We start from the raw sequence: 11,429 nt of genomic DNA on the forward strand, positions 1-11,429 counted from the left end.
TAGTGCCGTGTTTCTTGAACGGTGGCTATATGTTGGTACCCCCCAAAACAGAGCTAGCGTGCTTGCACAAATCTGGCAGTTGCTTGACGTCTTTGTAGGACGTCTCAGGTTATTCTAGTCTTACAGATATAAGTACATGAACGTCGTCGTGTTTCTTTTCTCTTTTAGGTAGCGCTGATGTCGTTGAAATTTCTAATGACTAGTAATTTATTATATACGTCGCTGACTACCCACTTAGCTGACTGAGCTTACGTTATCTCTCTCCTCTTACCACTTTTTTTTGGAGTAGTTGATAACATTTCTCACAGAGATTATGCAAAAAAATGGAAATGGCGGCTGTAAACCAGCTCAGTAACCTACTTATCAGTACATGCTCGTCTGTGTAAAACTTACTCGTTTGTTTGAGACGTTGCTTTAAGATACCGTTATTTCGACATTCACTAATTAATGTTGCTTGCTCGCTTGAATCTATTGATAAATTACAGATTTTTTTAACATATGACAGTGTCTAACTTTTACATATATATGTTTTTACAAGTACTTGTGTTCGCATTTGTGTGGCAGTCGTCTGAAGTACGGTGGCGTTCTACGCCCACAACATCCTAATGAGAAATACCTACGAAGACAAGTACTTTTGTCCTGATTGTCGCACAGACCAACTGAATCATACGACGTCTACAACACTTCAGTTATCATGTCATTGTTGAAGGTGTTTGCTTAATAATTCAGCACGTGCATGTCAATAACCAGATCTTTGGCATTAAACACTAAAACACTGGTCACCAATCCGGCTCCCGGAGACTTGCCCTCAGAAAGACTTTTCTTTTACAGTCAAACAAACACGCCCTAATTTTTATAGCCCCAGGTACCAGAATCCCAGTTTTACGGGAGAATGGTTTGTGACCACTGACACATTTTTTAAAAAATACTTTATTCCTTTTATAATCATGTTATTAAATTTATTTTGAAATTAATCTAAAATTTAGGAATTTGAAAATGTGCAAATATGAAAGGACTTTGGGTTTCTGCTCACGTAATTGTGAGTTGTGCTTGTGTAGGACAATGAGAAGACCTGCAAGCCCCCTGGGTGTCTGACTTTGCCATCCTACTGTCCAGGGACATGCTGAAGTGGACATGGATCAGGTCACCTTCCAGAGTAACACAGTGCTGTCAGATGTTCACCTGTTACTTCCCAATGCTTGTCATCTCATGAGCCGTCTCAATGGCGTAGGGCAGCCAGGTAAGATTCACAATCTTAGCCTGTTTTTTTTTTTCCCTTCTTCTTCTTCTTTTTCTTCTTTTGACCAGGAGAGACATGCTGAGATAAAAAGATTCACAGTGAACTGAATGAGACAGGAGTTTGTAATGCAGAAATAGTTTTCCCCCCGCTGCCGATGTCTCCTCGCACTATCCTCAGCCTAACACATCTGATGGAATCAGGTGTAATAGATAAAAGGTGAAACAGAATCTTCCAAGGAGGGAGGCTTTGTATTTTAATGCTACACAAGGTAACTAACTGTCAGCTGTGGACGTGACTATATCATTGTGTTTTGGAATTGTGTGTGCAAAGGCCACCTGAATTGCCAGTTAGGCTTACAAAACAGAACAGCTGGATTGTTGGATTATAGTATTGATTAGCTGAGCAGTAGCTGCTGTTCTCCATATTTAGTCTCATCATTGAAGACACAGACGGCTCTGTAGTGAAATACTTACGGGAGACCGAGGGTGTGACAGAGGGTGTGATAAACAGCAGACCTGCACAGCATCATTCAGTCAAGATGAGGTGTAAATTAGGAGAAATCAAATGTGTGTGTGTGTGTGTGTGTGCACGAATGCGCATGCTTGTGTGCATGTGAGTGAAACAGGACCTTAAATTTCAATAAAACCCAGAGTGAATTTAAGCTTCAAAGACAAATCCCGTTTGTAATTACATGCAACTGATGCCTTACATAATTAAGCCAAAATAATTATGCCATACATACACTGTGTCTCATTAATGCATTTGTGTCTAATTTATATATCATTAAAAAAAGTATTACCGACTTACAAACGGTAATGCAACTTCATTAAATGTAAAAGGAATTCAAGCAACGTACAGAAAGCATACATGTGTGTGCAGATGTCTGTCTGTAAAATGTATGCACTTTACCTGCCCAATCGGAATCAGATTTCCATATTCTTGGACAGCATAACTGCAGAGGTTTTCATCATTAAGTTCTCCCCAGTTCCTTTTCATGTGGAATTGAAATCTGTGGTAAGTATTGTGCAGTAGACTCTGGGTGTGTGTGTGTGTGTGTGTGTCCGTGTGCTTTGAATGTGATTATTATGTGTGAGCCTTAGGGAGCTGTGCTAACCCCTGAGGTGAGACTGGCTGTAAGTGCAGGAGTACGGACTCATTATGATCACCAGAACGGCGCGGTACGAAACCGCGGGGAAATTACCCTACGCACGACCTACCGCTATTCTCCCAGAAACAAAAGGAGTCGACTCCGAGACTGTATAATTGTCATGTGGAGGAAGTGGCCTTTAGAATATTAGACTGACAATTGTTAGAGCTAATGTCTTTTTTCACTTTCTTCTGTTGAATTTCAGCTCTTATGTGATAGAATTCTTCTGCCCTGGGTTTCCTCCCTGTCCTGTCAGCTTGATGAAGTGTGCCCTCTTACTAAAGCAGTCAGTCTGTCTGAAGTTGTTCTTCATAATTACATCTTCGCCGTATCATTTTTTTATCAAATGAAATCAGATTGCTGTTGTAGTTTAGTTTTTCATAGTCACTAATTATATCTGAGGAATCTCTCAATTGACGAGATATGCGACAGGACTGATTAGTAGAGTATGTGTGATGTGGAGCATGTGGTACCACGCAGTTGTGCAGATTTGATGTTGATTACACTAATGGTGTTTACAGAGTGCTAAACACGCAGGATGATCGATTCAGGGCAATAGCTGCGTCCACACTCTCCACTTTGAAATTCCTGTGGCTTCAACATTAGGTCATTTTCATGGTTTTTTTTTCATGTTTCAAAGCAAAGTCTCTAAAATAATCAATAAAACTGTCTTCCTGATACGTCACGCAAACATCAGTGTGCTGTTTTTTGGGTGTTTTCGCGCTCTCTCTAATGAGTTTAAAAACAATTTGTTCAGTCTTTACCTCAAGGTTCAGGATCTTACGAGAGTGTGAGGAGGAGGAGGAGGCGTGTGACGGTGGATCTCCTGCTGCGGGGAGCCCAGCCGTGCCTGACCTCCTTCTCGATGAAGATGGAGATCTGGACGTGGCGAGGAGACCCCGTGACCCAGATCCCAAACGGATCAGAGCGCACCCCTTAATCCTCAGCCAGGCCACAGGGACGCACACCGACAGAGATGAAGAAGAGGAAGAGGAAGAGCGTGTCCAAGACGTCATCAAGATTGGTGAGAGAACCTGTCCCCATACCACTGGTTCACTGTGTTTGTCAGTGTAAAAGCCACGGTTAGGGTTTTGTGGGACCTTGTTAACTATATTCACGATCCTTTGGTGAAGTTGTAACTTTTCTATGACTGCTTATCATAACATCTAATACAATGTCTTTAAAACAGAACACACCATGGCTACACCTCTGGAGGACGTTGGTAAACAGGTATGGTAATGACTTTTCCCTTACATCTCCCTAAAGTGTGTGAAACATATAGCGTGTACATTTTGCAGCGTTACATGAACCATGGCTTGTGTTGGTGTCCAGGTCTGGCGTGGTGCTTTCCTATTGGCTGATTTCATCCTCTCTCAGCCAGCCATGTTTAAGGGAGCCACTGTGCTCGAGCTCGGAGCAGGCACTGGACTGACTAGCATCGTCATGGCAACAGTGGCCAAAACGGTGTACTGCACAGGTAGGTATGACTAACTCCATAGTATATAGCATAATAGAACCCCTTGAGTGAGCCTAACACAAATAAAACTGAACAGACACAAAAACCAGAACAGAACAGAACAGTATGAGAGGAAAAATGACGTCATATTTCTGTGAATATGGCACATTAAATGGTCATGCCTGTGTAAGAAGTCAACCAGGCTGTCTTTTTTTTTTCTCTTTTTTTTCGTTTTTTAATTAAAAACAAGAAGATATTAGCCTGTTCGCTTACTGTGCTCATTTTTCAATAGCCGGAAAGAGATGTCGTCCTTTTTTTGTTTAGGGGCATTACAACATGAGTCTTTGCTGAAAAGATGTCTGAAAAGCTTTTAACCTAATGACTGAGCCGTAAACCGCTACATTGTCTGTTTTTTTTGTTCTGTTTTGTGTTGTTTTGTTTTTTTACATCTCATTAGAATTCTCTGTCCATTTAGGACACCCGGTATCTCGTCTCTCGTAGCAGCAATGACCAAGCTGTGTTTTATGCCTCTTCTTTATGGCGGAAAGCGAAATGTTCCGTGGTCAGAGAGCACTGTGGGAGGCGAAGAAATCTGCTGATAAAAAAAAAGAAAGAAAGAAAGAAAGAAAGAAAAAAAAAGAGTCCTTAAGCATCGTCTTCAAAGCAGTAGCTTTTTAACATTCAACTGCTGAAGATCAAACACAGAGGAAGGCACACACAGAACAGGGGGAGGTGGCTGCGTGGGTCATGCCTGGCCGTTCTCACCTAAACCTATTGATTTGGGCTCTCTTAAGAGGCCTGGAGAGTGGCTGATTGCCACATTGTGTGGGTGGTGTTGGACTGCATATATTCACAGAGCCCAGGAACGCAGGTGAACCTGCTCACTGGCCCCCCCAGCCAGGCCATTGGGGAGGAGTGTTTGGTTCATTTTCTCTGCCCTCCTGCAGTTTTAAAAAGGCTTTACCTTGATTAAGTTGTTGCTTGCCATAGAGGTAACAGGAGCTTTTAATGCGATTTCAAACAGTTTGTCGTCATCAGGCAGAGCGTGAAGTTTTTCCGTGTTAAGATTCAGAAATGATAACTTTTTTAGGTCATGATCCCGGTCTGTGCTTTTCTTCAAGCTGGATTATGATAATTACGTGGCAGATGTGATGCTGAGATATGAGGAGATATAAGAAAAGAATGATAAAATAATAAAATGATAAAATAACATTACCCCACGACCCTGATTAGAATAAGCGGCTTAGATAATGAGTGAGTAAAATAACATTATTTAGCATTGCCAACAGCATATTTGGAGTTTAAAAAAAACAAAAAAAAAAACAGAATTTTGCTGTGAGGTTTATTCAGAGTTGATTTTTGACATAGCCTAATTCTCTTGGCTATCTTATGAGATATAACGCAAATTACCTACCTACCTGGTTTTGTCTCCCAGTTTGAATTGGCCACTTACCAGTAACCCACGCACGCACATCTCTTCTTCTAACGCCAGACTCCTCAGGCTCAAAGGATGAAGGCAAGAATGCTCTTCCTCCCTCACATGACCAAGGTCACCACACAAACATGTTTGACATGTCGAGCAGCATAGCACAGCCAGGTCACGTAAGGCATTTTAAAACAGATACTGTTTTGTTCAGCTCTACTTACAGCTGTACACTCATCTGATTGGTCAGAGCAGCCTGACTGAGTGTGGAGAATGCTGCCACTTGGGTTCCCTTACACCTTTGGCCAATGACAGCAAACGACATGCCAAACAGGAAGGTCAAATGTCAAACACGCCCATGCCCGGGACTGCCATTTATTCCTGTGTTTTGTGTACGTTTGAATAGGAAAGAAAGACTCCAAAACAACACCTGATGGGTAACAGCTGAAATCTGCCTAGACTCATCTCCTCTAGTACAGCACAGTGTACTTCGCAGAGAAAGAGAAACTTCAGAATTTCAGTGTCTGACGACACCAGATGAGGATCATTGTTACTGCATGATTATTAAAGCCTGGCCCCTCTCGACACTTCTGTCTGTAGATTCAGATTCCTCTTGGCGACGAGGTACCCAAAAGGCCCTGATTAAATCTGCAATCCTTTCCCTGAGTGTTGCTCTTCATTTTGAGCCTTCCTATTCTGTGTTGCGTAATCCTTGTTGCGTAAGAGGCAGTTTATTGGCCTGCGCTATGTTTAGGGGTCTGCCGCCCGTTCCTTAATGAGTCTCGTTATTTAAATGCCGCAGACTGGCCTCCAAAAAACTCCTCCCGTGTGCGGAGAACGGCCGTGACAACAGAGCGAACTGAAAACAAGCAAACAGACTGAAGATAAAGGCTGCAATCCCCCCGTAGGGACAGAATAAATTAGTGGTTTTAATCATGCTTTCATAAGAACGTTTGAATAGTTGCCCGGCCTGTGACCATCCAATGTCTCTGGTAATGTTGTGTTGCAGATGTGGGTGAAGACCTTCTGAGCATGTGCCAGAGAAATGTGAATTTAAACAAACACCTGCTGGAGCCCACAGGTAATAGATGCCTCATGAAACTGCATGGATATTATTACATAAGTATTATATTGGTTCTCTCTGTCTCTGCTGCTTATTAATTGGCACACTTGGCTCTGCTCTTGTCTATTGACAAACTCTCTAGAGCAGGAGTTCTCAACCCTCTTTTGCTGACTGAAACTCTTCACCCAACCTGTTTTCCTCCAACACCCCCTTGAGATTTTAACGAAGTGAACTTGATTTGATGTTGACATTTCCATCACAGTCTCACGAACTCCATGGATTACCACCATGAAACCCTAGGGCTTCACGAATCCCCGGGTTTAAAGCCCCTGCTCTAGAGAAAACCGGTCAGAGTCGTACAGAATTGTGTTATTTATTTTACATAACACCTTTTTTCTGTTTTTTTTTCTGTTTTTTTTTTTTTTATTTTCTTACTTTGTTTTAATGCTTGTCCCTTAATGGTATAATCTTAAATCCAATCACATTTTCTCAGCATGCAACGCAACGCGTATTGTGTTTCTGATGCAAAGTAATGGATTAAATGAAGAAACTTTTAGAAAGAAACTGTTGAGTTCCCATGTGCATAGTTTTGGCCGCAAAATATGAATGTGCTTAAAAAAAAAAAGTAGCAAAAGATCTACTTCTCATTGCATTTTGGTAATATCCTCTTTGTGAGTCTAGACGTAATTGAAAAGGGATGAGTATTCTCTCTATTTGCGCGTAAATTCAGCCCTTTTTTTGTTCTTCCCCCTACCTGTTTTTTTGGTTCTCTCAGGGGGTCATGTAAAAGTCTGCCTGCTGGATTGGATGACTGACGACCTGTGCACAGGTAGGAGTGCAGGTGATGAGAGATGAGCATGCTTTACACAGAGGGGTCCAAATCAAGGCAACGGTGTCACTGCCTGTCTGGACCAGTCAGTTCAGCACATATCACCCCTGTCTCTCACCCCAGCTGGGGCCCAATCCGTACGTGGGTACGGGTCCTGACCTTGGCGCCCAGTCTGAGCTGATGGAACGGAGCGTGTGGGCGCTTGCCTCCTCAGAGCCAGATGCTCCGACTAATAGAGTTGTTTGGGTGTGTGGGTGGGTTTTTTTGGGGGCGTGTTAGGTGACTGACTGAATACCAACCTGTTCTCCCATCTGCTCTTCTGCCTTTGTCCTTGGCAGACCCTGAACTGGACTTCTGTTGGACTGAGGAGGACGTGGCCAACCTTTATGACAACACCACTTACATCATCGCTGCTGACGGTATGTCTGTAACTGACGGTGTGTCTGGAACTGATGGTGTGTCTGTAACTGACGGTATGTCTGGAACTGATGGTGTGTCTGGAACTGATGATATGTCTGGAACTGATGGTGTGTCTGGAACTGATGGTGTGTCTGGAACTGATGATATGTCTGGAACTGATGGTGTGTCTGGAACTGATGGTGTGTCTGGAACTGATGGTATGTCTGGAACTGATGGTGTGTCTGGAACTGATGGTGTGTCTGGAACTGACGGTGTGTCTGGAACTGATGATATGTCTGGAACTGATGGTGTGTCTGGAACTGATGGTGTGTCTGGAACTGATGGTATGTCTGGAACTGATGGTGTGTCTGGAACTGATGGTGTGTCTGGAACTGATGGTGTGTCTGTAGGTGATGGAGTGTCTACAGGCAATGGTGTATCTGTAACTCATGGTGTGTCTGTAGGTGATGGTGTATCTGTAACTGTAGGTGCTGAAGGTGTGTCTGTAGGTGATGGTGTGTCTGTAACTCATGGTGTGTTTATAGGTAATGGTATGTCTGTAACTGATGGTGTGTCTGTAGGTGATGGTGTGTCTGTAACTGTAGGTGCTGATGGTGTGTCTGTAGGTGATGGTGTGTCTGTAACTGTAGGTGCTGATGGTGTGTCTGTCACTGATGGTGTGTCTGTAACTGTAGGTGCTGATGGTGTGTCTGTAAGTGATGGTGTGTCTGTAACTGTAGGTGCTGCTGGTGTGTCTGTCACTGATGGTGTGTCTGTAACTGTAGGTGCTGATGGTGTGTCTGTAACTGTAGGTGCTGCTGGTGTGTCTGTAAGTGATGGTGTGTCTGTAACTGTAGGTGCTGATGGTGTGTCTGTAACTGTAGGTGCTGACGGTGTGTCTGTAACTGTAGGTGCTGACGGTGTGTCTGTAACTGTAGGTGCTGGTGTGTCTGTAACTGTAGGTGCTGATGGTGTGTCTGTAGGTGATGGTGTGTCTGTAACTGTAGGTGCTGATTGTGTGTCTGTCACTGATGGTGTGTCTGTAACTGTAGGTGCTGACGGTGTGTCTGTAGGTGTTGGTGTGTCTGTAACTGTAGGTGCTGACGGTGTGTCTGTAGGTGTTGGTGTGTCTGTAACTGTAGGTGCTGAGGGTGTGTCTGTGAGCGTAGCTGCTTGTTGTATATCTGTCATTTGCATGTAGCTGTGTTGCCTTTTGAGTTGAACTCTGAGAAAGTTGGAGTGGTAGTTTTTAAAATGTGAAGCTGTGGGCATTGTTGTCACTGTTCCTGTTTAAATGTTTGTTTCATGCAGTGTGCTATGATGATGACCTCACTGATGCCTTGTTCAGAACCCTGTACAGAATAACCAGTAACCTTCGCAACCCCTGCACACTTTACTTCTCCATAGAAAAAAGGTAAGATGTGATTAAATGTCAATTTACAAACATACTTTTTCTTTTTTTTAAAGATCAAGGTAAGCCTGGATTACAAAGCAATCAGATTACAAGATTACAGGAAAAGTCTGCAAAGATGTTTTGTCAACATGATAACTGTGCTTTTCAGCGGATCCGTCATCTCCAGTCGACACTCACTGGTGTGATGTACCCAGTTTGATTTTAGCAGCCTAAACATATTGCACAAACTATAAAACTTTCTTTTGTTTGAAATGGATCAAAAACACCACAGCAGATTTCATTTGATGTATCTGTACATTCAAAACATCTGACAGTCAAAAATGTCCAATTCCCTATCAAATCAGAGATGTCCAATTCCCTATCAAATCAGCTAAAATGTATTCAGATTTACAAATCACGAGATAACAAGTAACAAGCTGTACATAAAGGGAGAAAGAGCAAACGTTGATAAACTATGAAAAAAATCACAAACCTATAGTAGTCGTGAATAAAGAAAGGAATAAAGCGATTTTGTCGTTCCTTTATGGATCAGTTCCTCCTCTGGTCTGTCTCCTCTCCTCCTCGTGTCTTTGGTGTACCTGCGCGGCGTGTGTCCAGTTCCTCGTACAGGTCTCTCTCACACATACACACTTTTCACTGGCCTCATTCCAACCGCCTTTGTCCACCCGACACTCTGCCCTCTATTTTGCTGTGCGACTGAGAGGCAGTCGGCAAGAGCAGGGGAAAGGGAAAAAAATAAATAAATAAATAAACGAATGAACCTGGGTTTTATTATTGACAGAAGATGATTTTTGCGGTTGCTTGCTGCTCACACAAAGGGGTACAGAGGTTAACTGTGGATATGTGAACATGTTATGGTAGACATGTCCCTGTGCCACGTGTATGACTTTATGAAATATGAAAGCTACGTGTGAATAGAGTTTAGCCTGCTCTCACATAGCCCGACTGTTTCTTCTCTTCATGTTTGACCTTTGAGGGAAGGAAAAATAATTACATTGCCCACGCTTCTCAGATTGGGTCGCAGTTCGGCACGATTCAGTTCAAAATATTTGTGAAACATGAAAAGAGAGATAGCGGTTGGTTGCTGCGTGGCGAGTTGAAACGTGTGTGGAGGAGTAAGGGTGTAATTCATGCTTGGGTGTCAGCACTGATTGGCTGATTTGCTGATAATAGTGGGGTATTCAGCGTGAAATGCACTCGGCAACCTTTTTCTGTCGACTTTTTCTGAATTGCAAACTGGGCGGGCATCTGAACACACACAAGTGTTTAAGAGAATATCGTGATTTGAGGGAGTTTACGTTACAGACAGAATCAGCGGCCGTCGGCGCCGCCGTGCTGTCGTTGACACGGCGCTGCAGTGTGAGGGAACCCCGCCCAGAAACGAGGCACACTCAGGACTCAGTGGAATCACCCAGGAATCTCTCTCAGCTTGTCAGAGATTGTTCTCTGTCTGATGTCACTGCTTTGATGGCCATTGACATTAACGAGATTAACAATTATTGCTCAGTCCCATTACCGGTGAGCAGCATTACCGGTTGGGCCAGGCGCTGGAGCCATGCTCATGTTAATGAATCACTCTCCTGTCTCCTGCTTCTGCTCAGTTATTAACAACAGTGTTCGTGTACATGCACAGGTCAACACCTGACTCAACGCCACCGAGGTTCTGATTGTTTTACGTTAAAGTGCGGTAGCCTGTGTCTAAACAATTCTTTCTGTCTCTCTCTCTCTCTCTCTCTCTCTCTCTCTCTCACTCTCTCACTGCCTTTCTCTCTCTCTCTCTCTCTCTCTCCAGGCTTAATTTCACCCTGCGGCACATGGACGTGTCATGTGAGGCCTATGACCATTTTCGCCACTGTCTGGATGAACTCCAAAGTATGGCAGATGGAAAGATGAAGTTTACTGTCGAGTCAGTGGAGAGCTCTTTCCCCCAGTTTTTTCAGTATGAGAGAGTGGAACAGTTGGTGAGTTACAACGACTGGCTCCTCATACCCTAATCAGGCCACTAGGGGGCGCTGGAGATCTCCTTTTTCTTTGGTTGCACAACATCTGCGCCGTGTTCAATACGCTGCATTATTGCTTTACTTTACAGGTGTTAATGCATTGCACTTTATAAGACTGCTGGATGACATGTCTTATACACACTGTACGTATTGCCTGAAACGTTTGTTTTCAGCACACGCTGCTGAACGCAACGCCGATGTCTGTGACATGCCACGCTGATAAAGTCATGTTTCTCAGAAGCAGCTGAAATGGAGTGGGATTGGGCCTTTGGTTTTGCTTAATGCAGTTTTTCTTTCTCTGGCTTTGTTCTGCAGGAACTTTGGAAGGTGACAAGCTCGACCTCGTAATCATTATCAACAACACAGCTATCCCCATAGGATCACGGGCTCAAAAGCCTCCGTTCTGAAGGGGGCACGACTCTTTAACATTAATTACATGTGTGGTAGAGGGGAAAGGG

General features: G+C 43.5%; 1 protein-coding gene across 2 annotated transcripts; it reads left to right on the forward strand.

Annotated features, from left to right (window-relative positions):
• The first annotated feature begins 146 nt into the window (after nt 1-146).
• Nucleotides 147-11,382, forward strand: mettl22 (methyltransferase 22, Kin17 lysine). Of its 2 annotated transcripts, XM_030790683.1 has the most exons (12): nt 147-168; nt 565-709; nt 1,117-1,240; nt 3,145-3,411; nt 3,577-3,617; nt 3,720-3,864; nt 6,276-6,347; nt 7,105-7,158; nt 7,497-7,577; nt 8,869-8,971; nt 10,764-10,932; nt 11,287-11,382. In XM_030790683.1, exons 2-12 carry the CDS (start codon nt 695-697, stop codon nt 11,317-11,319), a joined length of 1,104 nt encoding a protein of 367 aa, XP_030646543.1. In that variant the 5' UTR covers nt 147-168; nt 565-694; the 3' UTR covers nt 11,320-11,382. The 2 variants fall into 2 exon arrangements, with proteins under 2 accessions (XP_030646543.1, XP_030646545.1); XM_030790685.1 differs by lacking the exon at nt 147-168 and having other exon boundaries at nt 551-709.
• Nucleotides 11,383-11,429: the final 47 nt, after the last annotated feature.

Source organism: Chanos chanos, chromosome 13 (assembly GCF_902362185.1).
Source record: "Chanos chanos chromosome 13, fChaCha1.1, whole genome shotgun sequence".
NCBI lineage: Eukaryota > Metazoa > Chordata > Actinopteri > Gonorynchiformes > Chanidae > Chanos > Chanos chanos.